The sequence below is a fragment of the Balaenoptera borealis genome, assembly GCF_965194805.1.
Source record: "Balaenoptera borealis genome assembly, chromosome: 5".
Classification (NCBI taxonomy): domain Eukaryota; kingdom Metazoa; phylum Chordata; class Mammalia; order Artiodactyla; family Balaenopteridae; genus Balaenoptera; species Balaenoptera borealis.
In genome coordinates, this window is record NC_138862.1 from 35220129 (window position 1) to 35247768 (window position 27640).

At 33.9% G+C, this 27640-nt stretch overlaps 1 protein-coding gene across 3 annotated transcripts in view; it reads right to left on the reverse strand.

Annotated features, from left to right (window-relative positions):
• GBE1 (1,4-alpha-glucan branching enzyme 1) overlaps positions 1-27640 on the reverse strand; it is a 284943-nt gene that overhangs the window by 208352 nt on the left and 48951 nt on the right. For all 3 annotated transcript variants that reach the window (XM_082392426.1, XM_082392427.1, XM_082392428.1), the window contains one exon: positions 13781-13950. In XM_082392426.1, coding sequence (XP_082248552.1) covers positions 13781-13950 — 170 coding nt within the window. The remainder of the gene's footprint in view (positions 1-13780; positions 13951-27640) is intronic.

Sequence of the window (27640 nt, forward strand, 5' to 3'; positions counted from 1 at the left end):
GTTGTTTCAACTTTAGACAGTATTAAAGAAAATATCTTTATATAATTCTTTATTTGTAAAATATCTTTATATTTTATAAATATATCTTTATTTTTTTTTAACCTGAAAAATTATACAGCAATGGCCACAATGCTTAGAATAACATTGAAATCTCAATTTAATTTTATTACTAGATGAGCTTAGGCAATCACTGCCATTTAAGAGAAGACCATCCATTTCGCCTGCTGGATGAAAATTATTGTCCCTCTTTATCATCGCTGAATTTCCATGACTTAGCACAGTTTCTGGCACATAGAAGATGCTCAAAAAATACTGCTACCTAAGGTAAGGGAAGCCGGAGGGATGAAGGAGAAGTTGTTGAATGTAAACTATAGATTTTCACATGCTGTTCTAACTTCAAGGACTTGAAACAAATCTACTTTCTAAAAAATCACCATATGCCCATGCACAACTGTATATTTAATGAATTAGTACATTATTTTGGAAATACTACAACTTTAACAGAGTAAGCACCTTATTTTAAGATTATATTCTATTACTCCAGGGGGAAATGAAAGAAAGAAACACTTTGATTTTACTTGCCCAGAGTTTAGATGTACTGGTAATCATATACGCATTATTTTATGATACTTTAGAAGTCTCTGATAAATTGCTACAAAGTTAATTGTTTGCTTTAAGTGGATTAAGAAATAAAGTTCCATCTTCTTTTCCTTAAGAACCCAGACCCTTTTATAAACCTGAAACTCTTATACTTCTTAATATTAGTTACTAGCCTTGCTCAGGATTAATAAGATCAAAGATATATCCAAGGAAAAGGAGGAAGGGAGGGAAGCAAGAAAAAGGGCAGGAAGGAGGGAGGGAAAGGGAGCAAGCAAGAAAGGAAGGGAGAAAGAAACCAGTGCACCAAAAATGTTTTCTTCCTTAAATAGAAACGTACATAATACACTGATGTAGTTATTTATGATGTAGTTATTTAAAGAAGTTTGGGTTCACTTAGAAGAAAATAGAGTAAAAAATGCCTCTAGTGATTTGTGTACCCTCTAAATCATGTGAAGAGAAACCCTGGTAGTTGTTCTGATTATTCCCCATTTCTCCATGCTAGGAACTGCCTTAAGATCCCTCTGAGCTTCTCACAACTGCTTTTTGAGACCCTGGAGGCTGACATCAACAGACAGTAACCCAGGACTCCCCTGCCCTCCAGCTTCAGGCTGGGTCTGACCAATGGGAGACGCTGGCATAAGAGAAATAGTGAGATATTTAGCATCCCCTTCCATCCCTGCTTCTTTCAGGCCTTTCTTTCTGGCCACAGATTCTGGAACTGGGCTCCTCTTTGAGGGCTCCAGCTCTAACTATGCTCCAGTAACCATTCCCTTCTTTCCCAGACCTATGCCCAAAGCTAGAAACAACAGCTTCTGATTCTGGTTGTTCCCTTAACCCTCACCAGCCTTCTCTGAAGAGTCCTTCATGAAACTATCTCCAGTGAAACCCCTGAGTGTGCCATCGGTGTCCTGCTGCTCCCTAATATAGAGGCAAAAATCCTGTGACTCTAAAGAAAAATTCTTCAACAGAATCAAGTCTTCAGATCACTAAAGCTGACACTCACATTCACTGGAGCTAAGCACACTTAGCAGTGGGCTGAGACATCAGAAATAAAGAAAGCAAGTTAGAACTGCTGGGGTTAAAAACAAACAAACAAACAAATAAACACATTCCTATAAAGTGCCCAGAACTATCAATCTGCACATGGTTCATTCACTTTCAGTCCTGATGGAGTTCTCTTCTCTCCCACTTTCCCCTTATTGGGATGAACATGTTTGAACACATCTTCACGTTTCCATACATAAAGCGATGTCTAGATCAAGCATACATCAGCCTGGCCTATCTGTTTCATCAACTGGCAAGTATATCATACACATTTATCACAACAGAGATACAATTCACTTACATTTTAATGAGTAATTTTTAATTAAAATGGTCATGGTTACTCACATAATGATAGCCTTTTAAGAAAATCTTCCAAATTTTTCATTATTATTTTTACAGAAACATTGTAAGCACCAAGTATGTAATGATGCTTCTATAGGTTAATTCAAAAAGTTAAAAACTAATGAATGTTCTTACATTACAGTAAATATTGTTTGTTGCAGTCAACTAGAAAACTAGGACTACAGATATTGTTCACAGTCTAATACCATGACCCTGGGCCACTACACTTAGGCTGTCCAGGCTGCTATGACAAACTACCACAGACTCGATGGTTCAAACAACAGACATTTATTTCTCACAGCTCTGGAGGCTGGGAAGTCCAGGATCAAGGTGCCAGAAGATTTGATTCCTGGTGAGGACCCTCTTCCTGGCTTACAGACTGTCACCTTCTCATTGTGTCCTCACATGACAGAGAGATAGAGAGCGAGCTCTGATCTCTCTTCCTTTTCTATTAAGGATATTAATCCCATCATAGGGTCCCCATGACCTCATCTAAGCCCAATTACCTCCCAAAGACCTCATCTCCAAATACCATCACGTTGGGGGTTAGGACTTCAACATATCAACTGGGGGGTAGGGGAGGCCATAATCATTCAGTCTTTAACAGCCACCTAAAGGAGACTCTTTCCAGCATTATGTTTAAATTCAGCCTTACTTTTTTCTTCTACTGAAAACCTTTACTCATGTCCTAAAATTTTCTAAGCTCCCAAACGTTCTCTCCATTCTGCCATTTTCCTCCCAGGAAACTCCTCCCAGGGAATTTCTTCATGGGACTTCTCTTTTCACTCTCTTCCTAATTGTTCTCTATGGCTGTTGCACACCCGACTACTACTCTTCCACTTTACTCTCTCCTGAGCTCGAGTGACGGATTCCTGCATCCCAGGTCTTCCTCTTTCTTGGTTTATTCCTTCCTTTTGCTGGCATCCATATATAACCTCCTTAGGAAGAATTTTTTGAAGATAATGCTTCCTGAATTCCTAAATGTCTGAAAATATCTGCCTAGACTCATGAGTGATAAATTAGACAGGGAGCAGGAATCAAATATCCTCCACCCAAGAAATCTGAAGTAATTATTTCATTGTTCTCTACTTTCCCCTGTAAGTGATAAGCCTCTCTGATTCTTTCCCAGAAGACATGTGTTTTTCTTTCCTTCCAGAAGATTCTCTTAAAAAAAAAAAAAATGGGTTGCTGCTTTGTGTTGCACCCTGCCTACTACGTGCTAGGGTGCACATAGTAGTGTTGTGACTTCCCCAACAAAGATAGAGGGGGGAAGATGAAAAGGAAGGATATATGAAACTGCAGCGGCCGCTAGCTTATAAACAATAAAAGTCCTCAAAAAAAGAAGGCAATGCATCATCCACATTAAACTCTACCCCCAAGAAACTGTGATTCAGAAAGTGTGTTATTCACCCTGGAATCTTTACTTTACCAACACCCAAGCTACTCTACTTCAAGAGTTACATGGACCACACAATTGGGGGCAGGGGAATCATGATGAAGACGAAACTGTTCTTCAGCAGAGGGAACATCAAAAAGGCTGTTTAAAGTAAAGCATAACTAATTTGCTACAACGTAGGAAAAGAACATTAACAATATCTCTCACTGCTGAGTTTTCTAGAATTCTGAATAACTTAAATTCTATAGTACATATTTCTTTACCATAAAAAGACTTAAAAATTCACAAAGTTGGTAAACCTAACTCTAAAAAAAATTAGTGAAAATACTTTAACAGATGCAGGGCCACTGAGCTAAACTATTACAAGGATGCTTTAGAATACCTAAACTACAACGTGAAGGGTGTCTTGTAGACCTGCATAACTCAGCAGGCCTAATGGAAGGGAAATACAAATCCAGAATGGAACCCACCCTACTTATTTCACAGAGGGACTTAATACAGGGAATTGGTTACACAGGTAACAGATGAAATGAGAATTCAAATATAGGACAATTAAGTAACCCAGGGATTAGCAATAATAGGAATCTGGTAATCCCCCTAAGGAAGAGGCAGAATTTACTGGAACCCAGAAGACAGGACCATCTAGCAGAAGCTGGAAATAAGGCAAGCCTTCCGTGCAGGAACTGAGCTCACAGAAAGAAAAGCAAAAAGAACAACAACACACCTGCTGCAGGAGACAAGGTTAGCCTCACTTTAGACAGAGGGCGGGCAAGAGAGTAAGGGAGAATTCCCTGGCTTCTCCCTCCTCCCATCCTCAAGTTTCCCCCACTAGCGCCTCCAACGAAACCAACTCTACAGAAACAGAGTTCACAGGAGTGTGGGAAATGTGATGCAGAGCAGAGCAGAAAAGGGTGTACGAAAGGATATTAGGGCAAACAAACAAATGACCAGCACAGCCAAATAGCTGAATTTGGTAAGAATATCAATAACCAAGGCAACCCAGACAATTAAAAGCACATGTTCACATAAAATCCGGTACACAAAATTTCATAAAAGTATTATTCACAATAATAGCTTTTATTCACAATAGCTAAAAAGTAGAAACAACCTAAATGTCCATCTGCTCAGGAATGGATAAACATAATGTGGTATATTTACACAAAGGAATATTATCCAGCCATAAAAAGGAATGAAGGACTGACTGTTAATACTACAAAACGAATGACCCTTGCAAACAGTATAATAAGTGAAAGAAGCCATAAACAAAGGCAACATACTGTATGATTCCATTTATAATGAAATGCCCAGAATAGACAAATCCACAGAGACAGAAAATAGATTAGTGGTTGCCAAACAATAGAGGAAAGAGTAGAATTGGGACTAAATGATAATACATATAAGGTTTCTGTTTGGAGTGATGGAAATGTTCTGAAATTAGCGGCAATGTTTAAACACCATCGTGACTATACTAAACACCACGGAAGTATACAATTTGAAATGGTGAATGTTATGTTATGTGAATTATATCTCAACTTTTAAAATGTTAAAAAAGAAAGAAGGAAAACAAATAACTAAGAAGTGAGAGTATATCATAAGCCTTCAAGATTTAGGTCAAAAGTCATTAGTCCCCATGGTTGTTGGGCAGTGACACTGCACCACGATATCACTACTGAAGGTCACTGATACTTGCTGAGAAAATGCGGTATTATTTTCAGGTTCCTAATCTCTAAATAATACATCTGAGGTCCTTCTGCCACTGATTTACAAGCAAAACTAAGACAGCTAAGTCATTTTTTCAGGAACCCATCATAAGAGGTGGGTCCCTGACAGTCAAAATTAAAATGAATACTTTCACAGTTTCACATGAGGAATTGCAAAGCTACAAAGAAGCAAAAATTTCCTTTTTTTTTTTTTTCAATATCTATTCAAGCTTAAAAACACTTCCAACTTTTTTAAATAACAAAATAGACAGGGATTGAAAAAGTAAAGAATACAAGCTAGTAATAGGGAAAAGAGGGAAAGGATGTAAGGAGAGAGCTACAGATTCAAAGCCTGACAGTAAAACAGACAAAGCTTCAAGACTCATCAGTGAATTCCAGCTGACCTGCTTGGGAAAACTGTCTGGATAAGTAAAACAAGCAGTGCTATAAACCTTTTACAGATTTACTACATTTCTGTAAACCACCCCCCTACAGTGCAAAATGATATTCAGTTGTGTTATCTGTGGCATAAGAAAGAAAATCACAACAAATTAAATTGGAGTTGCCTTAAATGCCTATCTCAAGTGACAGCTTCTTAGAGTAATACAATTTGAACTTAAAATAGTTTAGTTGTGATCAAGATACAAAGAATGTTGATATATGTTATAGTCAGTCACACTTAGGGCTAGTTGTGACTCATAAAACAGAACAACACTTCTCTAAGAAAACTTCTAACTTGATAAGAGAATAATATGAATAATGTTCCTTCTTTGTATAAGTAAATGCTGAGCTTAATAAAGTAACTTTAATGGATAAAATTATGAAAATGTCAAAAGACAAGTGCTGAAGAACAACCATAAACAAAATAATTTTGTAGACACTAAGTACAAGTGAAGCACCAAAACTGAAACCTAACAAAAAGTACTGTATTATCCAAACAGCATAAATTTTTAACAGGATACTTACAAAAAAGCAACACGAGGCTAGAAAATTGTTATGTCACACAGTTCAAAATCTACCTTCTAGCATTAAGGTTTCTAACAGCATCCCTAAAATCCCAGGAGGTAAAGATGCTTCCCTATAAAAATAATCCTATTAGGCATTATCACAAAGCTCTCTGATCCAGCACAACAACTGGGGCCAGAAGTTGGTTCATACATTGAAAATATTGGTTAAAGCAGAGAATGATTATATATATAGTAAAAATTTTATATATATTAAAAGTGTTGCTTTAACTTAAAACACAAATATAAATATTCACTCACCTTCTGATGTAAGATTACAGCCATTTTTTAAGTTTAGGTCCTTTGATTAGGATTTTGTATCATCTTTCTTACACGAACCTATACCTACAATGCAATATTTATAATTTCCAATTTCCTTTGGATTAAAACAGATTGAAAGCTAAAAGGTGTATGCAAAATAACTGGCATCTGAAATCGTTAGATTTATATCATTTTTTGCAGTTCACTTGTGCACGCTTAATTCAAAATAACTTTCCAACTTATCCTTACTGAGATTTTTCCCAATACTTAATAATTTTCTTTGCTGTCACACTCACAGTTCATCACTTTACATAATATTATATTACAGAATTCTAATGAAAAGAATGGGCATTCACAGGATTGGAGGCAGATGGGAAACTGGCTCATTACAAGCACACAAAGCAACTGGCAGGAGCAGAATTGCATACATGAAGTAGACCACAGTTTACTCCCCATGGATGCTCAGTATCCTGTGGGAACCAGGCAGTATCATTTACAGTGAGCCTGTCAAGCAGAAATAAATTCAGTAAGTCTAATAAGTAGACAATGGTTAAGTAAACCTCCACTGTACATCTATTCCATTGAAAGTGAATAATCCATCAGTGAACACAGATAAAAGGGGTGAGAGAATCAACATCAGATTGGAAAGCTAGACAAAGTTCTAACAACTTTCTATAGAAATGCCTATTGGCTGATTAGTTATTTTAAGCTCACATCCATCAAAGAAAGAGACTATTTCTCATCACTGGTGCTGGTTTGGTTAACAACCCTAAAGCCTTCTACCTCTACCTTGTAGTTTGCCACCCCATCACCAAAATAAACAGTATCAGAGGTCCCCAGACACCCTGGAAATTCACTTTCTAGAAACATCACCATCTCCAATAAGCCAAAATGAAAGAAGCCACATAACAAAAATGCATTCACAGAGGACCCATGGGGAGTCGAAAATGTCTACATTGCAAAAGATTCCTTGAAGTTCCATTTAAATCCAAAGGTCGGTAGACATTCCAAAGAAAATTTCTCAACAATCTACTGGAGCATTACCCTACCTGGCACCAACTCCCCTCTGCTCCCACAGAAAAGACTATAAGATATCAAAAACTCTGGAAAGTTTACACTTTATATTATGAAGATGTGTTATTTGCCATGGGGATCATTTATATTATTATTCCCAATTTTTCATAAGCCTCCATAAAATCAAATTCTGCTTCCAGTATCACCGACATAAGGCTTGGTCAAATTATTTGGTTAATGAAATGGAAGTACAAATCACATTTGCCACTTCTGAGCTGAACCTTTCAGAGCCACGACAGGTTCCCTCCACTGCTCTTTCTCTCTGTCATGAGATCGGCACATCTCACACAGGGGCTGCTCCATCACCCTGGATCTTGGAAAGAATTTGACACTTGGGACAGAGCCACAGCTGACAACCACAGCCAACATGAGCAAGAAGTAGCCTTTGTTACTGTAAGCCATTAAAATGTTGGAGTTTTTTGTAACAAGCCATACCGCAGTGAAAGTTAACACAACAACCATCGATTTAGTTGAAGGAAGAGAATACAAAGGAGGTTGACATCAGTGCTATACCTTTCAACCATAAATGACTTCTAAACCAATAAATAATGATCACTAATTTTCAGATCAGTGTTTCTCAAACTATCTATGATGATGGACCAGTTACCTTTCCTTTTTTAATTTTCCAATCTATTATAGACCAGTACTTACATAAAATATAAAAAATGAATTATTAAAAAATCGAAAGAAAAGAAGACTTTCAAAATTTAAGCCCCAATATTTATATTATCATTATTAGATTCAACAGAAATAAAATTACTCTTTCAAACTGCTATTAAAGTTTCTAAATACTTACTCCCAATTTCTGACAATATATTATTATTGCAAACCAATTACAGTGTACAGACCACACTGCTCCACAGAGCACACTTTGAGGAGCACTGTTTCAGAGCATGTGAAATTAAGAAATATAAAGGCTTTTGTGATGATGTAAACTTCTTGGCAATTGTATAAATGGAAATTAAATTGTAGACAAATTTTGTCCAGAAAAGAGGTAAAATTTTTCCTTAGCTTCTTTCCCACTCTGCAAAAATATCTGTGGTTCCTTTTTTCTATAGGCATAAAAATCAGGGGGGTTTTTTCACCTTGTTTTTTCAGTCTATCAGTGATAGACATTTAGGTTATTTGAAAAGTGCCTAGCTCCCAGACTTAGTAATTTTAAATGAAATGTTTTCAGTTATAACGAATAGGAACCCAATTATTTTATATTGACATATGTAGTTTACTGCCTTTCTCTCTACTTATTATCTAGCTACTGGAAAGCAGCTAGTTTTCTCCAATTATGTAGCAACCTGCAATAAACATGATTTAGTTCTAAAACCCCAAGTATATTTTAAATCACATTTAATTTTCTAAAGAATGAATCTTTCCTTTATTAAAGATGATTCAAAATTTCAGAAATTGATCTGAAGCCTTTAAAGTAGTTTCTGGCTGGCCCAGAAATACTTTTTGGGTGGTAAGATTCCAATGTTGATGAATGTCATTATATATCCACTGTCCTGGGTTGCTGCAGCAGCTGCTAGCTGCTTAAAGAGCGAGTTTTTTAAAAAATGACTGAAAGGAAAAGAAATGATTGTTTCATTTTTTCTCAAATGAAGAAAAATATGTGAAATATATTTAAAGTGAAAGTGCTTTCTAAGTTTTAAAAATATGGATGGCAAAAGCCAGAGCCACTTCAGTTTGGCCAAAACAGAGACTACATCATTTGACTTTTGCAAGGCTCAACTGCCTTTTGAAATTAATAGTATTTTTTTTAATAAGAAAAAGAAAGACTTTTGCAAATTAGAGTACTTTTTCAATCTTGTCAATTAAGATTTCTATGGCATTGAGTAATGTATAAAATTACAATTTGCAATCTAGTTAGTATCTAGAGCAACCCAGTTAGGCAGGTAAGAGGAATATCATCACCTTTAACCCCACTAAGCCAGATGAAGAACCATGTTTAGAGAGCTCCACTGTGGGTTCAAACTCTAAACCCCATTCTTTTTTTTTTTCTACACACCAATACATGGTAATTTCCTTCTTAAAGATCATTTATATTTGACAACAATAAGCATTTGTACCTAAAATATTTTCAGGTCAGTTGGCAAAAAAATATACTAGAACAACATACATTTACCAGCAGTATTATATGTATAGTAAAGTATAGTGCAATTTCTAAAATGATTAGAAGAGAGACATCACAATATGCTAACATATTTTGATTACTGGTATAATTTTCTATAATACAGAATTAAAGTCTAGACAGTCTTTAATTTTCATTTCTTCTGAAAAATTATCAGAAATAGATGGTTAATCATTTAGATAAAAATTGAATTAAGAACATTTCCTTTTACTGTTTTCCTGTTACTGTAAATATAAGTAACGGTCAATTTATTCCTTAGCAGAAATAAGATTTTTGTTGTTGGCTTTTGAAGATGTGTTTTATATTATCTTTGGAGGTGTAGGGAAGAGGTAGATACAAAAGCAATGTTTTAAATTATATATATATACACTTCCATGATAAAAATATAAGTAAAATTATATTACTTTTTACAACTCTGCCTATAGGTAAAGAAGCAATAGGGTTTTTTTAGGTGATATTCCAAGTACATATATAGCAGTTAAGCTTACTGTTACATTAAATGACAAAGTAAGGAACAGAATTTTTAAAAGTAACCCATGTTACAGTTAGAGATTATTTCCATAGAATCTTATAAGTTTACTGCTGTTTCAACTTAGCTGATGAAGTTATATGAATACAGTTAAATGTTTTTAAAAACGTTTTAATATCATTAGCAAAACCACCTAGAATACTTTTTATTAATCTTCGTTTGCACTTTCTAATTTTAAAAAATCAACTAATTTTTTAGCTAATTAACACAAATTGTATTTTCCCTTCAGTTTAGTACAAATTTATACATTGGAAGACTAACTATAAAATCTAACACATTTTTGATGCTGAGGAAAACCTCAACAAAGAAAAACAACTTTCTTCTTGCTCATCTCTTCATAGCCATAAGAAACAGATTTTTATGTAAATAAGGGAAAAAATATAGAATTCCTTAATTGTATTTTTAAAAAAAGACATGTTTAGTTCAGTAATCATGGGTATATTTTCAGCTATGCTGTCATTATCATCAAAATTCTATATTCTACAAAGTTACATTAAATTAACACTCAGGTGTAACATTCTTTTCCAAAGAACTATTACTTTAAATGCATTATTAACCCAGAATTTTGGCTCTACTCTCAATTTGAAAGTTGTTTTTCTTTATTTACTTTTTTAAGCCAAAGCTCTTTAGTGAGAAAAGTTTCAGATCCCATTTATAAGGAGATCCTGTGACCCTATAACAGGGCAAAAACAAAAACAAAAATCCCTTCATCTAGATAAGTAAATAAATTTAAATTTTCCCAACATACTGCCTGTTAATTATTTTAACAGTTAACTGTATTCTATCAGACTTCCTATTTTCTATCACAATTTCATTTATCTTAGTCATTCCTATCTCTCCAGTAAAAATAAAGGTCCATTGATTAAATCTGATATTCTTCGTGCCCTTAGACACTAAATAAATATTGCTTGAATGAAAATAATTGACTGAATGTTGTTTCAAGGATATGGGGAGATTTAAAATTATGTGATATACCTTCACAAAGAGTAGGATTTTCAAAAATTAAATTAAATTGAAAAAAAAGTTAACAGAGGATATTTTTACATTAAAATAGGAACTAGATAATTTTGAGTTTTCTCTTTACAAAAGATTTTATAAATTGTAATTTTTTAATATTTAAGCATTAAATCCTAAATCCTTAAAATTTTTAAATACAGTTTCCAAACACATATATGGTCCAACTGGATTTACAAGGAACAACTTTTAATAAATCAGCATTAGTCATTATGATAGCTACCAAATCTAGTTTCATACAGTCCCTTTCCCATATTTTTATATTTCTAAAGCCTATTTAGTAGGTTCAATCATAAATATGGGGGAGAGGTAATGAAATGCAAGTACCAAATTTTAACTGAGGTTCTTATAGCAGTTTTGGTATCTGTATGTAAAACTTTAACTTGAACACTCTCAAGCAAGACCTCTCAATAAATGGCAGTAAAAAGAACTAATAAAATAGAATGCCAAAAAGTGCCTTGATTATAGGTTGATATCAAAGTGGTCTATTAATAGAAAGCTAGTAGTCAAGGCAGTCACTTTGAGAAGATGGGGAAATAGTCATGTTTATGTATGAGAAAAAATTATAACAATTTTAACAACAATTTAAGTGAAAAGACTCCTGGCCTCAAAATATATTTCATAATAATCACCAGGCCAAGCTGTCTGAATCAGCAGACACACGATCTTTCTCAAAACTTTCCCTAAAGTTTTCAGTAACTCTAGAAACACAGGCAGCTGGCATCATCTAATTTGGGGGACTACACAAAGAATAATTTTAAGTCCTTAGACCTGCTTTTTCCAATAAGGGACCCACCAGACAAAGGTGGCTGCTTGTGCTTAAGATGAGGTTAGTGCAACTGAGAAACTAAATTTAAAGTTTTATTTAATTTTAATTACTTTATTAAATGTAAATTTTAAAACTATTACTCATTTGAGTTGCTAGAACTTTTAATAATGGTTGGAAAAACTTGGGTATGTACTTTTTTTAAAATTTATTTATTTATTTATTTATTTATTTATGGCTGTGTTGGGTCTTCGTTTCTGTGCGAGGGCTTTCTCTAGTTGCGGCAAGCGGGGGCCACTCCTCATCGCGGTGCGCGGGCCTCTCACTATCACGGCCTCTCTTGTTGCGGAGCACAGGCTCCAGACACGCAGGCTCAGTAATTGTGGCTCATGGGCCCAGCCGCTCCACGGCATGTGGGATCTTCCCAGACCAGGGCTCGAACCCGTGTCCCCTGCATTGGCAGGCAGACTCTTAACCACTGAGTCACCAGGGGAAGCCCCGGGTATGTACTTTTAAACTGAAAATTGTATTAAATCTAAATATTGATCAAGTATTTCCAATGGAAAAATACCAGATTTAGAAAGTGCAGTACAAAAGAATGAAAATATCTCACTAACAAATTTTATATTGATTACATGTTAAAATATGTTTTGATATATTGGGTTAAATAAAAATCTATCGTTATTAAAATTCATTCAGCTGTTATCCTTTACTTTTTAAATCTAGCCACTAAAATTTTTGAATTATATAAATGGTGTCCATTATATTTCTATTGGACAGTGCTGCCTTAGACAATATAAATAAAATCAAAACTTTTTTTAAAGTCAGGTTCCTTAAGGTATAATTTACACGTAGTAAAATTCACTCTTTTACATGTATAGTTCTATAAATTCTGACAAATGTATACAGTCATGTAACCACCACAATCAAGACATAATACATTTTCATCACCCCAGCAAGTCCCCTTATGTTTCTCTGTAATCAGCTCAAACTTCCTACCCCTAAACCCTGACAACACAGTTTTCTGTCCCTACAGTTTTGCTCTTTGCAGAACAGTACAGCATGTAGACTTCTGAGTCCAGGAAAATCAAACTTTAAAGACCACGCTACCCTATGGTACTAAAGGATTATTATCATTTTGACATTTACTTTCCTTGTATTACGAACATTTTACCAAGGCTTATTTTGCCAGTTATTCCATTTTCAAAACTGAGCTTTCTTCCTTGTCACTATTACAGTAGTTTATTTATACTTATACAATAAAACTGAGCACACTGTATTTTAGTTATTTACATACAGGTTTCCTTCCACTAGACTGTAAGATGGAAGCCTGACTTCTAGAACCACTGTGCTTTCCATAGAGTTAACTGCCTAGTGAAATTAATGGTGCAGATGACAAGGCTGAGAAGGTGTTTCCATATTGTGTTATAAAAAAGGAAAAGGAAAAAACAAAGAACTGACTGATGAAGCAGTTTACCCTCTAGATTAGCTGTCTACTTTTACTGCGGTCTCAAAAAAAGATATTAGAGGATCCAAGTACTACGATGCCAAATAACCAGGAGCAAAATGTTACTGGAGATTGAACCCACACCAATATTTTTACCTAGATCGCTGTTAGTTTTGTCAGAGCTTGATAACAAAGTTGAATAGATTTGGCGTACTCTGTCTAACACTATTTTTCTCATAAACTCTGTTATTTCTGGTACATGATTTTAAGAACATAAAGTTTTTAAGAAACACATGTATCTTATTACAGCAGAAACACCTTTACAACATGAAGGTAAAGACTGAAGAAGTTCTATGGAAAAGTAGAATATTTGTAATCAAAAATATTCATAAAAGTTAAATATATGAAATATAACATCTATGTTTTAAGTAAATAAATAAAATATTACAACTGAGTTTAATCGTTCTAAAATACTTACTGAAGTCTCCAGTAAGGAAAACTCCTTCTGCTCCCGGGGCCCATTCTTTGCAGTATAAACCACCATCAGCACATCTGTGGACACCAAATGATTCATAACCTCTGGAAAACTTATCAATACCACCTTCGTTCTCTCCAATGTTGTTCAAAGTCTGGTTAAACCGCTTATACCTTTGAAAAAGTGCAAAAGAAAGGAAATTGAAAAATTAAATCATCTTCCAGAAAAACTACTATAATTAAGAAGTTGCTTTACTCTCATTCAGAAAAAGAAAAAAAAAGACATCATTAAAGAGGAATGATGTGAATAATTTCATTTATTGGTAGAAGTTACCTGGCATGATAAAATTATTCTTATCTCAAATAAACTGAACTAATCCAACTAACATTTTTTTTTTGTAATTTCAAGCATTTTGGTATAAGAGAGAAAATATGATGGTTATGTTATTCCATGAATATTTTAATATCAGCACTATAGCAACTTCTATGTCAAGACAGTATAATGAAGGAGCATTCCTACATCTCTCCTCAAACTCCTACAAAAAAAAAAAAAAAAAAATGAAGGAAAAATAGCTAAAAACCAGTAAGAAAAATAAAATTACTCTATAGCAGGTTTGGCACATTTTTCCTGTTAAGGGGCAGACTGTAAATATTTTAGGCTTTGCCAGCCATATGGTCTCTATCACAACTACTCAACTATGTCTCTGAAGCATGAAATTGGCCACAGACAATATGCAAATGGATGGGTGTAGCTGTGTTTCAATAACACTTTATTTACAAAAACAGATGGTGGGGCCAAATTTGGCCTCTGGGCTGTAGTTTGCCTAGCCATGCCCTATAAGCATGGAAAGAACATACATCACATCAAACTACAGAATCTAGCAGCCAGGAGAAGAAACCAAAGATTGCTTTCCAAGCAGGACCAAGAATAACACATGGCTGCTCCTGAACCTCTCCCAGATTCCCAGAGTCCATATTCAGGGCTGGTACACAAAAACATACTACTACTTGCACTTATTAGCCCCAAGCCTGGGGAGAAGCAAAGTAGGACAAAACTGGTAAAACTAGAGAAATGAAGCATGTGGCAGCTGCTCTATGTCAGAAGTGAAAGTTCCAGAACTATGCAATGAATTGAGGAATGTCCATAAACTTCCCTGCTTACCCCATACCCTGAGGGGTAATCAATAAAAGTCCCAGAAAGATGGCATGAATCCAAGTAGGGAATATACAGGGAATATACAAAATGTAAGAAGCTAACTAATGAAGAACACCTCAAATGAGCTGAATGGAAAAAGAATCTTTCCACAAATGTTTCATGCTGTACTTCAACTTAAATAATAATGAATTGAATTAAAATAAGAGCTGAGAGATTATATGACAGAATAACAGAATGAGAAGTAAAATGAAACTGCAGACCCAAAGAAATAAACAGAGTATCAAAATGTAGCATTAGAAAATAATAATTAAATTAGAATTGGCAAGGAACAAAGTGTACATATAACCAAGGGTGGAAAGCGGGGCGTGGGGGGTGGTGGTGGGATGAACTGGGAGATTGGGATTGACATATATACACTAATATGTATAAAATAGATAACTAATAAGAACCTGCTGTATACAAAAAATAATAAAATAAAATTCAAAAAAAATAATTTAAAAATCCCTATTTTTAAAGATAACAAAAAAAATACTATACAATGGACATCCCCAATAATTGAGTATGAGAGTTACTGTTTCTCTACACTCTTGGCAATGTTAGTCTTATTAATCCATCTGATATTTTTTAACTCTCTGGTTGGTAAAAATATCTTATTGTGTTTTAGTGCTTGCATTTTCCTAAATTATTATTAAGGTTGAATGGCTTTTCTTAAATTTATTAGCTATTTGTGCTTCTTTTTTAGTGAGTTGAGTGCTGGCTAGTATTTACTAATGGTATAACTCTGGACAAATTCCTAAATTTCTGTGTCTCATTTTCTTGCCTGCAAAATGGAGATGCTAAGTGTATTTGATCAAAAGGGTTATTATGCAAATTAGTTGAGTTTGTACATGTAAAGTCCTTGGGCTATTGCCTGGCAAATAATATTCTCTCAATCAATATTAGCTATATCTTTGTCCTTTTTTTTCCATTTTAGGTTGCTTCATTTTTTGATTTGCAAAAGCTCTTTATATATTACAGAAAGTCATCTGTTTTCTGAAACACACTTATTGCAAATATTTTCTTCCAGTTGGTTTCCTTCTAGCTTTACTTATGGTATGTTTCACCTTAAAGAATTTAAAAATTCTTTCTAGGGCTTCCCTGGTGGCGCAGTGGTTGAGAATCTGCCTGCCAATGCAGGGGACACGGGTTCGAGCCCTGGTCTGGGAAGATCCCACATGCCGCGGAGCAACTAGGCCCGTGAGCCACAGTTACTGAGCCTGCGCGTGTGGAGCCTGTGCTCCGCAACAAGAGAGGCCGCGATAGTGAGAGGCCTGCGCACCGCGATGAAGAGTGGCCCCCGCTTGCCACAACTAGAGAAAGCCCTCGCACAGAAACGAAGACCCAACACAGCCATAAATAAATAAATAAATAAACAAACAAAAACCAAAAAACAAAAAAAACCCTAGGTTAAAAAAAAAAAAAATCTTTCTAATCTATCCATCTTTAAGGAGTTTTATATAGAATATATATAGCATTATATTTTGCTTAAAAGGTATTCCTAATCACAAGATTATAAAAGAATTCTCCCATATTTTCTTCCACTATACTTATATTTTTTGGTGTTTAGTGCTTATATTGCCTTGGAATTTTTTTTTGTATATGGAATGATGTAGGAATTTTAGTTTTCTTCCAAAGTGTGAGAATAATTTTCCCAGTGCTCTTTATTTCATATATTCTGCCCTTTCTCCACTGATTAAGATGCCTGATTGACTTTATGTATTAAATTCACATATATAGAAGGCATTTTAATTTATTCCTCTTTCTTTGTTCTTTTCTGTATCTGGAGGAAGAATACCACAATTTTAATTAACATAACTACATATAATAGTATATTTAATTTTAATTTTTCTGTACATTTTCTTGGATAATTTAAAAACTGTTTTCCTTTATATGAACTTTACAATCAGTATGTCAAGTTTATTCAGATTATTTTACTATATAGATTAATTTGGAGAGAATTGCTACATACAAAATATTGAGTCCTTTAGCACATTTATTATTAGGTTAATCTTAGCATTTTGCTGTTATCATAAGATGCTCCTTGTCTACTACATTTTCTAAGTGGCTATTGTTGACAAATAAAGATGCTAGTGGTTTATTATAAAAAAGAATTATTAGGTAAGTGAACTGGAAATTGATATAATTAGAGAAAAAAGACAAAGAAATTGAATATACTAAGACAAGAGATATGCAAAACTAACAAAAACTATCAAAATAAGGATAGCTGTGACTCTGAAGAACAAAACTAAATAAAATGAATACAAAAGACATAAAACTGGACAGTTTTTCCTATAGAATTAAATCTGCATTTTAAAAAGAACACATTACATTTTAAGAAAAATTTGGAAAACAAATGCACAAACACGCATGCACAGCATCTCCCAGTTTAAGCTACTGAAATTCAAAGGAGAAAGAAATAATTCTATGGACAACTGGTACAAAAAAATACGGGGAGGGGGGCATATTTTTTTGCAAAGGAGCATTACATTAAAGACCAAAACATAACAAAGCCAAGCCCACACAATTCTTAGAGGGAAAAGTAGTAATCTAAGGATATTATATGAGACACATGCCTACTCGAGCTTAAGGAATTCTTTAAATATAGCCAAATTAAAAAATAATTTTAAGTCTTTGACATTAATGAACGATTGTTGAAGAAAAGAAAAAAAAAAAAACACTTTCCATAAAAATTAGTCAATTAAAAGACTAATAGCACACACACAGAGGAATGGACAGTCATTGCAGCAGTGTGGTTGAGCCCTAAGTCTTTAAATATAGAACCAAGGCTAATCAATTGTGCAATTATGTGAATGTGATAACAAGAAAAGAATCTCAATGGACAAGTGAAAACTTGATTTATAAAAAAACAAGAGGTAAGTGAAAGAGAGATGGAATAAAGCATGAGCGGTCAGACCCCTATTTTTTTTTTAGAATAGAGTCACTCAACACTGACTAAAATTTAAGATTGTCATCATTATACTCTTTAATCTCTTCATTAATCTGAGATGGCCACTTTAAAGAAAGTCGTAATGTGAATTTCAGCCACTTCTTTCATTTTATTTCAGTCTATTTGTTTAAAATTAAATTTAAAACACATCTATTTTCCTCATGTTTCATTATATGATTTCTATCAAGCTATTTCTCTATCCTTCTACCTATATATAAGCATATAAAAAATATCAAGAATGATGTTCCCTTAATATCAGTGATGATTTTTTTGGTGGGGTTTCTATTTACTTTCTCCCTTGCATTGTTTTAATTATTTATAACAAAGAAACACCATTTCAACAAAATAAATGTTTTTTTCTGAAACTATAAAATTTTTAGATCATTAAAATATCTACATAATCCTATAAAATATTCCATAAGAATTTTAATGCGTATATAAAACTATGTTTATAAAATTTGGGGAATTCAAATAGTTTGAAATAGATCAGTGGGATAAAACTGAGTTCTTGAGATAGACTTGAACATATAAAGAAATTAAATACATCATAAAAGGACATTTCAAATAAGTAAGAATGGCTTACCTATTAAAATATTGGAATCTAAGTTTAAAAATTGGACCTCTAAAACCAAAATAACTTTGAAAGATCAAAGTTATAAATATTTAATTAAAAAAAAACAAAACCCATAGTTCACAGAAAAAGAAGTACAAATGGCCAGTAAACACATTGAAAAGATGCTCAAATTCATACATAATTGAAGAAGTGCAAACCTAAATTTCAAAATTCCATTTTCCACCTAAAAGACCAGTAAACATGTGATAGTCTGTGCAGACAGAATACAGGTCCAGGAAAAAGACATTCCCAAATACTCTTTAATGAAATATAAATTAGATAACTTTGGCATCAGCTATGAAAATTTCAAAATTACACTCTTCAACTAAGTAATTCCATTTCTAGAAATTTACCCCTAGGATATATCACACAAAGAAGCAAAGACATGTGTACAATGATAATCATTATGGCATTATTTAAAATACCAAACCATGGAAAAGACCTACCTGTTCAACAAGGGAGGCTGGTCGAATTAACTGTGGAACATGCGAACAACAAATTACACGAGATCCATTATGAAGAATGAGATAGAATGAAATGTGGTGATATGGAAAAATGTCCCAAGAGCAATGGCTTAGGGAAAGAAGCTGCAAAGCAGTTTTCCACAAAACATCTATTTGTATATAGAATAGTCAGATAGGTACAGATGGCATGTAGATGGTATTTTCACCGGGTCCCTTCCTCTGCACCAGCGGTTGAATTCCAATGGGCTGAGGTGAACAGGAGCCTTAAAGCCTCCCTAGCCTCACCACACTCACCACATTTGCTTCAAAGACAAGAAGAGGTACAGCACAAAATCTGATCAGTGTAGTGCAATGCCTACGGGAGAGGTAGGTGTGAGTGGAATATTTCATATATGACCCCCTTTTGTATTGTATACATATACCCAACACACACAAATACACATGCCCACCTGTGAGCGCACATGCCCATGGTTTCAAAAAAATTCAGATTACATTTAATCTATTATTTGAAACAAATTAGCTTTTAATGAAATCATACAACCCCAGTCTCACTCCAGTCTTTACTTTACTGGCAGTCTTTACTCCAGTCTTTACACAAACTGAACCACCAACAGAAGCCAGGAAGGTATCATAAATATGAGGAGCTTCTCCCACACGAGGAACACAAAAGGGCAAGCCTGATGATAGAAGAATGACCAATGAGGTTAGCCTTCGAGTATGGAAAACAACGCAGAAAAGAACTCTAAGTGAGATGGAGAGCACAAAGCCCAGCGAAAAGTGACAGTGTCTATTTAAAAGCTATAGCCTATTATTACCAAGCATTTGCCAAATCAAGTAAGAATGAAAAAATTCCAGATTTTTCTATGAACTCTCCCTAATTTAACATTGGCAACTGTTTCAAAAATACTTCAAAGACTGATCTAGACCAAAAAAGAAAAAAGGCAAAATAACCCTCAATCTACAGATCTAATGAAAGACTAGTATTGCAAACTCTCTCGTACTCTCCAAGTTCTATGAGAAAATGATTGTTACCTCTTATAGATATTATTCAGATATAACTCTTGGTGTATGGAAACTCTAATCCATATTAGACAACATAAGTAACAACATTCAATAAAATGATCAAACAGTAAGGAACAGTCAACAAAATAAATCTGGACTTAAGGTAAAAAAAATACATACACATACATTATCATAATATAAGAAAAATTACTGATTCTTTTTTAAAAAGATATCAACTTTGGGAGGGTGAATAAATGTGGCAATAATTTTACTGTCCATGTGGTTATAATATCTTTAAAACACAGTTTTAGATTTATTTCAAGTTTAAGTTTAAAAAATAATCATTCTTAAGACGTTTCATAAGACATGTACAACTGTCCCATTTACTAAAAATTGAACAGAAACAGGATTATAGCATGATATAATTCTAACTAAATATCTTGACTTCCTCAAGGTCAGCCCTGTAGCTTCTGATACAGAAATACACATTCCACTTTGAAATCACTGTGGCTCAAAAAAGAAAATGCCTGAGGATATAGCAAGCTCATCATTCCTTTGCCCTCTCCTACTACAGTCATCTCTCTCAATATTTTGCTATGAATTTATAGAATATTTAAAAACTGGGTCAAATTCTTGGTAACCAGAACATAAAATGAAGTTAGTATTGCAACTAGCATTTTGTACAGATATAAAAATATTATCACATTTGATCTCTACATTGATGTTTTTAATCCTCTTTTTACAAAGAAAGAAATAGAGGCACAGATAAATATGTAAGTTGCCCAAGGTCAAGAAGGTAAAAAGCAGTAGAGAGGTAGTATTATTCATCACAAAAGGTATACTTTAAGGAAGTCAAGAGACAAAGTCTCAAAAGTCACATCTTCCTTTTAAAAAAAGCCCTGTAAGTTTTATTCATAAGGCTATTAATCTTATAATTAAGAGAAACAGCTAAGGCTCTAGAAATAAACAGTTTAGGTTCAAATCCTAACTCTGTTACATACTATATGTGACCTTGAACAAATCACTTAGCCTCCTTTTTCCTTAATTTCTTCCCCTGTTACGTGGGGGAAATCTCATAGTTTATAAGGAATCAATGACGTCATACTAGGAGTCATCCCCACAGTAGCCGGCAAGTGCTCAATAACTGTAAGCTATAAATTTTCACCATCTCAGTGGAAGGCAATGCTGTAATATACTTTTTAATTTACAATTTTTTAACTTATAATACTTGTTTAGATGTTAATATGCACATTAATTATTAGCAAACATCAAGGACTGTTTCTCCTTAAATTCCAAAAGTGTTTGAGAACACATTTTTTCCTGCTATGAAAAATTACAAAATAAAAATTACAAAAATTACAAATATAGGCATACTAACCCATAACACGTACCAGGCACTCCAGATTAACTTGAATGTATGGAGTATACATACATTTTGAAGAAAATTAAGTAAATTGGATTGATTAGGGGAAAAAATAGTTACTTTAGGGAAGCAGGAAATGATTAGTTTGGAAAAAAAAATGAAACAGGCTACAGTCTTTGCTCTCCTGTAAGACAGTTCATCCTAGATCCGTACCGAAACTCTAATTTCAGGCAAGGTTGTGAACACAGGAGATATGTCAGGGGAGATGGATCATACCTTATCTGGAAATGTCTAGGATGTAGAATTCTTTCTCAAGTGCTTCTGAGTGGGCCTGAAACACAAGGAACCCATGGGGGAAATTCCTTCTTTGCTAGCTTAATTCTTAAGATTTTATATTGTCATCTGCTTCCTAGAGAAGACTTGGAATAGAGGCAAGCAAAAGCAGAGAAGTAAAAGCTCAACAGGAATTTTTAATAACTAAAAAAGGGGAAAATAAAGGAGAGGGGAATGGAGTTTTTTTTGAAACAAAAAATTGCTTTTTAAATTGGCCTTTAAAAAGACCTCAAGGTGACTGGCAGAAACTTTCTTCTTGAAGCACAAAATATGTGTAATATACAAACTTATCTATATATTAAACCTGTCAAGTGAAGAGTAGGCATTTGAGACTTTAAAGTGAATAGTTTATGTCCCTCAATCACGGATAAGTATTCAACAACAACAACAACAACAAAAACCCACAACATTTATTACAGGATAAAAATATTTATCGTGTGCCAATAATTCAAGGTCCTTCCCTCAATACGTTCATCAGTCTAATAGAAGACTGTTCAACTCAGGACAGGATAGGGCTGAGATAAGCAAATGTTAACAGAAGAATAAGCAAGACAACAGAAAGAACTGATGGGAGAAGAGAACATTAGAAAAGGCTTTAAAAAGTGGCTGGCATTTGTGCTATATCTTGAAAGATGAGTAGTATATTCTGACAGTTGGAGACAAGACAGAGAAGAGCATTAAATGTGTAAAATTTAAGGTGGTTCTTGTGGGCTACATATTAGCTATACGTAGATGGACAGGAGGATGGCTAGAAAAGTAGTGGCAAATCAAGATGGAAAAGATGGTCTTCAGCTAGATAATAAATAAAAAATGAAAACCTTTAAGACTTTAAAGAGGAGATAACTGATACAATCAGAGAGAGTTTTTAAAGGGAGCAGTTTGAAGGATGAATTTTAGCAGGCAGAGTATAGAGATTACTGAAGTCTTTATTAAATAGACTGAACATTAAAATACAGGGATTTGTGGACTCTTGTTATACAGGATTGATCAATGAAAATAATTTAAAAATTGACATTATAGTAGACATGGTTTCTTACTTTTGAATGACGTTCCTTATATTTAAATGTTTAAATGTACTAGTCAACAAATAGATGTATAAATTTTCAAAATTTCATTTAAAATTTTAGTGACATTTCCAATCTGTATTCAATTTAACATACACTCTAAACTTCATCTATCAGGAAACAGTAAAATTGGGGCCATTTAAGTAAAAGTGACAAGCAAGGAGTGGTAAAATCCATCCATTTATTCCACAAATATTACTAAGCATCTACTATATGTCCAGTGCTATGCTAGTCACTGAGAACAGAGAAGAAAGAGTCCATGCCTTCAAGACATTCTTCGTTATGTGTGGGAGACAGAAGAGCAAAAAACAAAGAGCGAGAAAGCACCGTGTAAGGCGTTGATAAAGGCTTATAACCAGAAAATAGAAGTAGCTAGAATGTAAATTCCCCAAAGACAGGGAAAATTATCTGTTTAGCACACTCATATACCCAAGCACCTTAAATACTGCCACATATTAAGTACTTAACAAATAAATATTTAGTGAGCACCTATTACTTGCCAGACAGTGGTGAGGCAATGGTGACAGGATGGTTAGATTTAGGTTTAAAATTAAGATTATTACATCTGAATTTGAATTCCAATCCTACCTCTTACCAGCTGTAACTAAGACTCAATTTCCCTATCTAAGAATAACAGAATATATTTCATAAGATAATCAAATGAGATAATATACCTAAAATGCTTAGCGTAACACCTTTCGCATGAAATGAATAAGCACACTATTAGGACAATAAATCTATTCAATATGATTGTTGGATTTGAGGACAACATAGAAAATCAATAGCCTCTTCAAATATAAGAAAGATACAATCCGCCCTAAATGTACGAGACTCACATATTCACTTAGTCCCACCACGGTCCTGGCTTTGTACCCTCGTTTGACCGGCCCTATGAAGGCTGTGACTTGCGAGCAGCTCCTGAAAGAAGCCAGATACTACAACATTGATGTGTGGAGAAATAAAGGCCAAACTTTTAAAGGGATAAACTTTGACCAATAAGAGATAGAAAATGGGAAGCAGTCTGCAGATAAATCCCTCACTCTTGCTCTTGTAGGTCCTGTGTGACTAAACAACCAGCTTTATAAGGAAATGCATTATCTCACGTAAGACACTGATTCATTGACTTGAAGGTTATAAAAAGTTCAAACGTATGGATCTACAAAAGTGAAAAGGAAACCAGAGGATGTGCTGACCCAATCAAGACACCAACTGCTGCCAAAATGAATGGAAGACAATTCACTCCCATCATCTCATTTCTACTCAAACTGATAGTAACATGCATGTCTGTGGTTTTTAACTCAAGCAGTTTTTCTTACTATTATAACCCTTACCAATGCCTATGTTCATAAGATTTGGGACTAGATGTTAATGAAATGAGTTCTTTCACATATAGAGTTAACCTAAGACTAATTTGTATGGGCCATGTTCTATGTTCCAGGCATGATGACACACTATAGAAAAGACAGATTTTAAAAATAAAAGGTTAGGTTCTATTGCTAGGCCCATTAGCAAAGTGACCTTAGATTTTCCCCTTAATGATCTCAGAGTTTCAGCCTCCCATGTATAAAACAGAAAGATAATACCGTTGATGTCAGGACTATTGTGCTTATATATAACTAGCCCACCAAAAATAAATTATGTCATGTCTCATCTTTCCTTTTTTTAAATAAGAAATTAAGATATTTCTAAGTAGAAAAAAAAAAAACCTTGAAAAAATTGGAATAGTTATATCATGTTAATTATAATACAATAATAAAATCTAAATGTTAATTACAAGCAAACATTAAGCATGTTACTAATTTTAACCTTTTTTAAAAATCTTTTTCATTTTGTACCATTTCTAAAACAATCAAATGCACTATGGAATATCTGATAACTACTATCCTCAGAGCATATTTAAGAGCAAACAGTTCATTTCTTATTTTCTGATGTTTTAGAATAAAAGCTATTTAAATAACAATTTTGTTCTTACTTAGCCTAAAGTTAAATGTAATTTGGCTACTTTGTATTTCAAATTAATAATATATATATAGAAATTATGATTATGTAGAAATCATTAAATCTCTCTTTTTTGGGAGGCGGAGAATGAGGTCAATTTAAAACTGTTAAAAGTTAACTTTAAAAGTGAGAGTGGCTACTATTTAAAATTGTGTCCTGAAAGTAAATAATGGCTGTTACTTATTAAATGTTCTTTCTTAATTCTGGTACCGGGCCATAGAGGTGAAGGGGTGGAGGGAGGTCACCGATGAGATCCTTCCAAATCTAAATCCTACAAAACCCAAACCACGAAATGTTCTCATTCAATTAATAGAAAATTAGAAATACTTCACTTGGTGGTATTACTTAGAAAGCCTTATACAACTCCTTATTTATTTTAATAATAAAGTACTTATTTCTAGAGTTCAACATTTAGGATAATGGAAATGACATTTAATGACACAACATAAAGAACCTACTATATAGCCACTAATGTAAACATATTTTGACTTCTTAACATATTAATTAATTAGAATAAATTAACAAAATGTAGCTAGAAATTAATTTTAATCACTGTGTTTTGTCTCTTGGCTGCAAACAAATTAATAATATATTGCCCTTGCAGTTTACCAGGGTATGATTAATGGTCAATATTAAAATTTCTGGGGTCTTCTGGCAATGTGAAAACCTGACTGCCTAACTAGAAAAAAAAAAGCCATCTGAATGCAATAAATCAGAATTACTGAAGGCAAGCCCTGTGAGATGGCCCATCTGGTCAGGCCTGGAAGTGTCAAGTACTGTCCCAAGCACTTTAAGCGGCCAGCCTCTTTATCAGCCACTCTCCCTCCAGTCACGCTCCTGTTCACGTCTTTGCTACATGCTCTGCTGATTACCTTGGAAAAGGGCAAGGCTGTAACTGTTCAACTGACCTTTCAGTTTATTTTCTCTCGTGTAATATGAAACATGAGCTAACACAGCCTTAGTCTACTGATTTTTAGGAAGAAATCTAACTTAATGTTTTAACAGCTCTTAGCTCAAATAACACTCTGCTCTGTGGTCAGGTTTCTCTTTGAGGAAAAATTACATGGCAAAGACCAGAGGGTCGGGCTAGAGGTCCTCCATGATGTAGACCACAATCTGCACAATAGCTATACTCCTCAGTATGCGTGGTTAACTAACCTGCTGAGAAGCAATTCCAATCTTTTAAATCACCAAGAGAATCTTGTTCTTAATATGATTCATTGTATCAATAAACAGATTAAAAGCAATGATGGTTATGTCTTTTGTCTTTAATATGAATGTCACTGTTACTCAAACATTGTCAAAAATTCTATACTCCCCAAAGTAGAGAGGGGGGTGAAGGAGTCAAAATATACAACTTCTAGACCATCTTTAAGGTACTAGTTATGTGAACTTAAGGAGGATAACCACCCAAAGCTTTAGCTTCCTCGTCCGTAAAATGAAGAAGCTAAATTGAAAGGTACCATCCAGGTCTAAGAACCTATAATCCGTACTCTAGCCTTCTTTGATTCAAAGTTGGGTCCTAATTCTTCCAACCAAGAAAGGAAAAAATTGCACCCCAATACAAAGGTTATCTTGGATGTCTCCCCTACACACACCAAAGAGTGTATATTTTACCATGCACAAGTAGCATAATTTTAAATACACCATTTTTCTTAAAATAAAATGCAGTCTATAAACCACTATGAAACATAAAATGCAAAGCAAATAAAACAAGAAAATATTGTCAGTCAACTGAAAAAATTATAATGAATTATAAATATCACAAATCATAAATGATAATGACTAATACCTCATGGAATACTTACTATGCTACAGGCACTGTTAAATATTAACTATTTAAGCCCTCACAATAACCCAGTGTGGAGGGTACTGTTATCATTCTCATTGTACAGATGAAGAAACAAGAGGTTAAACAATTTTGCCCAAGGCCACACAGCTATTAAGTGGGTGAAGCTGGAATACATATCCAAGACTTTCCTTCCAGAGTATTTGTACTTAAGCATTACTCATAATAGCACCCAATACATTTTGCAGTTTACAGTTTTTCAGTTGATTTGGACTGCTATACTAAATTTAAATTATTTATTACTTAGTATTTGTTAAATAATTTTCATATGCTAAATTTTTGATGGAAAAAACCTTTTATTATAGGTTAGAGTGATACAAATGTTCAAAACTAAAGTCATCAGAAAACTCACTTGAAAAAAATTAAAACTTGTCATATTTACACTAACTAAACAAATTCACAAAGCATTTTTTTCTGTTTTATTTTGTAAAGTCTAACAAAAGGCAGAAATCACATTGGTACTGATTCTAATTACCCAGAGAATTTTACTTGGAGGGCAGGTGTACCTGTCACAATGAACCTGAAGTAACTGAGTTAAAGCAAAATATGCAAACATGTACTATGTATACCTCTGATATACAGTTTCAAACGGGATGGTTATTATATCAATTATAAGATAAAAACTAATGGACACTAATTTTTTTTCTCTAAATATCACCAAAGATCAGAAAGCTCATATAATGGTAATTGGCAAATCAACAAACCCAATCACACATTTGAATTTATTAAATATAGACAGATAGCCATGAACTTTATCCTTGTGAATGTTTTTATATTAGAGACAGGATAAATGAATGAATTTTCACTTTGACAATGGCATGGGACACAGTATACTAATATATATCAAAGAATCCAAGGAGATACATATATTTCCAACAAAAACTTCACATCCTTTGGACTAAATAGCCATGAAATATCAAAGGTTTATCAAACACTCTCACAAGATTTTTGCCTTTACTGAGGGAGATAAAGGTTTAAAAATTCTGTCAGCTACAAAACCAAAAGATCAAAGAGCTTTCATAGTGACTCCTAACAT